Source organism: Nicotiana tabacum, chromosome 24, assembly GCF_000715075.1.
Source record: "Nicotiana tabacum cultivar K326 chromosome 24, ASM71507v2, whole genome shotgun sequence".
Classification (NCBI taxonomy): domain Eukaryota; kingdom Viridiplantae; phylum Streptophyta; class Magnoliopsida; order Solanales; family Solanaceae; genus Nicotiana; species Nicotiana tabacum.
The window spans coordinates 10,279,918-10,284,469 of record NC_134103.1 but is presented as its reverse complement, the minus strand read 5'-3'; the positions used below and the strand labels follow the sequence as shown (position 1 = coordinate 10,284,469).

At 36.5% G+C, this 4,552-nt stretch overlaps 1 protein-coding gene across 1 annotated transcript; it reads right to left on the bottom strand.

Annotated features, from left to right (window-relative positions):
• Positions 1-2,851: 2,851 nt before the first annotated feature.
• Positions 2,852-4,272, bottom strand: LOC107789057 (acetylajmalan esterase-like). Its single transcript, XM_016610825.2, has one exon. The coding sequence runs from the start codon at positions 4,267-4,269 to the stop codon at positions 3,127-3,129; it is 1,143 nt and encodes a 380-aa protein (XP_016466311.1). The 5' UTR covers positions 4,270-4,272; the 3' UTR covers positions 2,852-3,126.
• Between the last annotated feature and the right edge of the window lie 280 nt (positions 4,273-4,552).

Here is a 4,552-nt window from a genome sequence, read left to right as displayed (position 1 = left end):
TCCTCTATGGGCGAAATCATCAACGTAGACTAGTTGATCAGGTGGAGGTGCATTTATAACGCCATAACCTTTTCCCATATTCCATATACATATAATATACGCGTATATAACGCCATCTGGTCATGGGTCAATGTACATGTATAATTGAATGCAATGCATAAGAAGTAAGTCAATAAAGGGATGTCATAAGATCAATATGCCTTCGGTTAATATCATGAAATAAACTTTATCAACTTAAGTATTTTCTGAGACCTATGAAGAGACGACATAATAATAGGACACATGAGGAATCAAGAACATAGGCACCTCTAGTACTTCTAAGAATATAGTCATTTGTGAAAGTTCTGCGTTTGCTCGTTTCGTTTGTATCATATGGATCCATTGAGTCCATTGAGTCCTTAATACCTTCCAAGCAATTCTTAATACCTTAGCTCCATTGAGTCCTTAATACATTCCAAGCAATTCTTTATCGTTTGTACCCTTGCCAATAGGAAAGAGAGGATAGACTTAACATACCTTAGCTCCATTGAGTCCTTAATACCTTCCAAGCAATTCTTCAAACAACCCAACTCAATGTACCATAGCATAAGGAGATTCAAAATCACTACGCTGAGTAAAGGCTAAGTCCGCAACTTAAACTAGTAACTCGTTTATGTAAATTTGGGCAGCATCTCCCCTACAACGAGAGCCTCCTCCAATATAATATACCAACAACAATGACTAGAGCAATCCAACAATACATAATTATCAATAACAAGACATATAACAATAACAAGTCACAATTACTTCACGACGAGCGGCAAGCTCTGATTGAAACCTATATACCCCATATCACCCCTTATAGACTTCTTAATTTAACTTAACCGTATCATTAACATGATAATGAAGTCATTCATCAATGATTCCAGCCTTATACCATATATTTATAATAAAGAAAATAATTCACAATTCCAATTATCCTCAATTAGTAACTTTATTCACTACTTCATGTATATCCCATCTATTTAACTTAAACAACATCAAGATAACCTTAAGAACATGCAAGAACACAATATAATTACCTCCTATAGTGGATTCAAGTCGAAATCCATGTTATATTTAGCTTACAACAGTTCAACACACCCCAATCACTTCATACCCAAAAATGACAACTATAGTAGTGTCAAACACCCCAAAAATATTACAAAAAATGACTAATCAACCATTTCGCCATAATAGGGTGTTTCTCCACATAATTTCTCCTCCAAAACTCCATTAAACATTAGCAAAATAGACAGTCCAAAAACAACAAGAAACAGCCCACAAAACAGTCCACTACAAGTCGAATAACTCGAATTCACGGCTTCTGATCACCGTCTCGTGAGTTCTAACTATTGAGAAACACATTTATCAACCTTTCTTGATATTGAAAATCTTAAATACAGAAAGTAGGCATTTTCTTAACTATTAAATACCTTCCAAAACTCAAACTACAAAGAAAAAGAGAGGCGATATTGCGATACTTATGTCGTAGGGATCGTTCTAATGTTATCGCTTCTTGATTTCGTACCCGGGATGTTAATCTTCTACGAAATCCTTGTAGAGAGCTTAAGGATAAGTTTATGGGCCTTATTTGGTCGTGGTTTCTGGAAAAGGGAAGAAAGAGACGACATAAGGGATATAAATATCCAATTTGTTGAAAAGTCAAAACGGTGCTACTTGGCACTCTAGCATTAGCCCTTCTTCCAACGTTTATATCTTTTTATACGGATATCGTATGAATAAACGGTTGAAAGTGTTGGAAACTAGATTCAAATACGTTCAATTATATATATAATATATTCCAAAAAGACCTTATATAACACACAAAAGGTATTGCTCAAAACGCTTTAGTGACTCACCTACTTGTCACCTATACAGTCTGTGCAGTCTCGCGAAACTACAATTAGCTCTCTACTATGATGTAGTATCGACAAACAGTTTAATACGTTAGAAACTAGACTCGTATATCTTCAATTTGATATGTGGATCATTCTATAATTCCAAGTATATTAGGAGAAAAGCTCTGTTATATTTGACCTAATATTCAGCATATTATGAATGTAACTTGTGATGACCTTTGCCAATTTTTGTTCCAAAACTCGCTTGACTTCAAAATATAACACACGACTATCATACGAATAAAATAACTCATAACATAACCCCTTTATCATGTTAAGAACCCTAGTATCACCCCAAAAGTACATGTTATAATATTCCTAACTTGTCGACATTCGACGAAATATTTTTTCTTCAATTTGCTTAGCTCCTAAGCCTTTCAACAATCTTGGTAGTTGTTATCCATGGTCTTAAAGATTTGGAACCTCCAATGTAACATGATTAACTTACTTTATGTTCTTTCAAAGGCGATATCATTTCTGAGATTACATCAATTGACTTATGATGTACTCTCACGTACAAAAATATGAGGTGTAACATCTCACGACTCGAAATTCCCACATTCGGAACCGTGATGGCGCCTAACATTTCACTTGCTAGGCAAGCCAGCGTTAGAATAAATTTTAACCATTTTTAACAATTCATCTTAGTTAAATAGTAAAGAAACCAAACAAGTGGAATAATATCTGAATTAAAGTAAACAAACCAAAATAATAACGATGTCTAAATACCATCGCAGAACTGGAGTCACAAGTGCACGGGCTTCTAGAATAATACAAACAAGGGTCTGAATAAAAATAAAGCTGTCTGAAAGAAAGCACACATCTATAGCTGCACGGTGTTCGCAGCTCTGAAATCCCCTTCTACTTTATCTTAGGTGTGTGCTTTCTTTCAGACAACTTTATTTTATTCAGACCCTTAACTTTTTTGGGGGGCAAACAACAATCATTCATTTCATTAATTTCTTTTTCACCAATACATCTCATCATAATCAAAACAAACAAATGCAACAACAACAACAACAACAACAACAATAACAACAATAACAATAACAAGGACGACAACAAATTCAGTGTAATCCCACAAAGTAGGGTCTGGGTAGAGTGTAGAGTGTACGCAGACTTTACCCTTACCTTGTGAAGGCAGTGAGACTGTTTCCGATCGACCGCCAAATCAAAATAAAAGTAGAAGAAAAAGAAACTTTGAAACTCAATAACTAGACATGAGTACACCTGCATCTTCAACGTTATGATACACGAACTTTGGAAGTATGTCATTGACGATAATGTTTGCCATACGATGATGAGCTGCATCTGTCAAATGAATACCATCCCAATTGACGTATCGAGACGGATTAGGACAAGTTGTAGCACCATCTGATCCACATGGTTTCCCATAATTGTATTGTCCGCCGCCGCCTCCACAGCACGCAGTGAGCAATGTGTTCTGATTAAATCCAAATCTAGTAGCCCGACGAAGAACAGTCATAAGCGCTCCGTAGTAATCCCCGTAAACGATTCTAACATTTGGGAACTCGCACTGTAAACTTTTTAGAGCTATTTTCAGCTCAGTATTGTGGTATGAAGAGAAAGCATTCAAATTTCTCAAGCAACCCAATGGATTGTAAGCAGTTGCATTAGGCACAGCAAAACTTGTCAAGTAAACAGGTAAACATCCGAAAGGGTAAACTCCTGGAACCAAAATTCGAGTTGCTCCTAGTTTAATCACATCTCTTATTCCTCTCGTAATTTCAGCAACAACAAGAGGAACATATCTCCGGATCTCAGGTTCTTGCTTGTTTGAGAAAAAACAGTTGAAGTAGTCAACTCCACCGAATTCTCCCAATATAACGAGAGAATTCTTGAGATTTTGTCTACAATTGGAGCCACAGGTGGACTGCAGATGAGATTTGAACCAATCTAATTGAGCATCGAGATACTTGTTCCAGGGACGCAAATTAACATTCTGAGCAGCCCAGAAAGTGTTATTTAACGCCGTGGCACCAGAGACAGCGAAGTTAGCACCTTGGCGGAAAGAAGTACCGTTGTTCAAATAAGCATTTAGGAAAGGAAGATTGAGAGTAGAGACAATGAAATCATTAATGATACGGCCGTCTGAGGCGCGGCCTGTAGGTTTGTTAAAAAAGGTTTCGCCATAAGGAAGTTTGCCAGTGCTTAATATCAGGGAGACATCCGGGATACGAATGGCATTTCCTGCATCAGCGAGAGAGTCGCCGAATTGGTAAACAGAAGTTATACCGCATTTCCTTTTGGCAGCAGAAGGAGAAGAATGGAAAGCTAAGATTATTACTAAAAGAAAGAAAGATACTTTAGTTAAAGATAGAGAAGCCATTGAAGAATGCTTTTGCTTGAAAACTTGAAGTGCGTAGTCTACTATATATAGAGATGCTTGGAAATGGGAAGCCCCGTGTGGGGGCGGAAGTAAGAGTATTACCTCCCAAGAAATGCAGTATCTTTTGTTTAGATTCTCTATTTGTATTAAAATCTTACGGTTTGTTTGGATTAATGTTGTTACTTATCGTTTTATAACGGATCGTATTATATTGTACTGTATTATTTGATAAATATAATGTTTGGATAGATTGTATTTTTTACCGTCGTTTCATGATGTCACA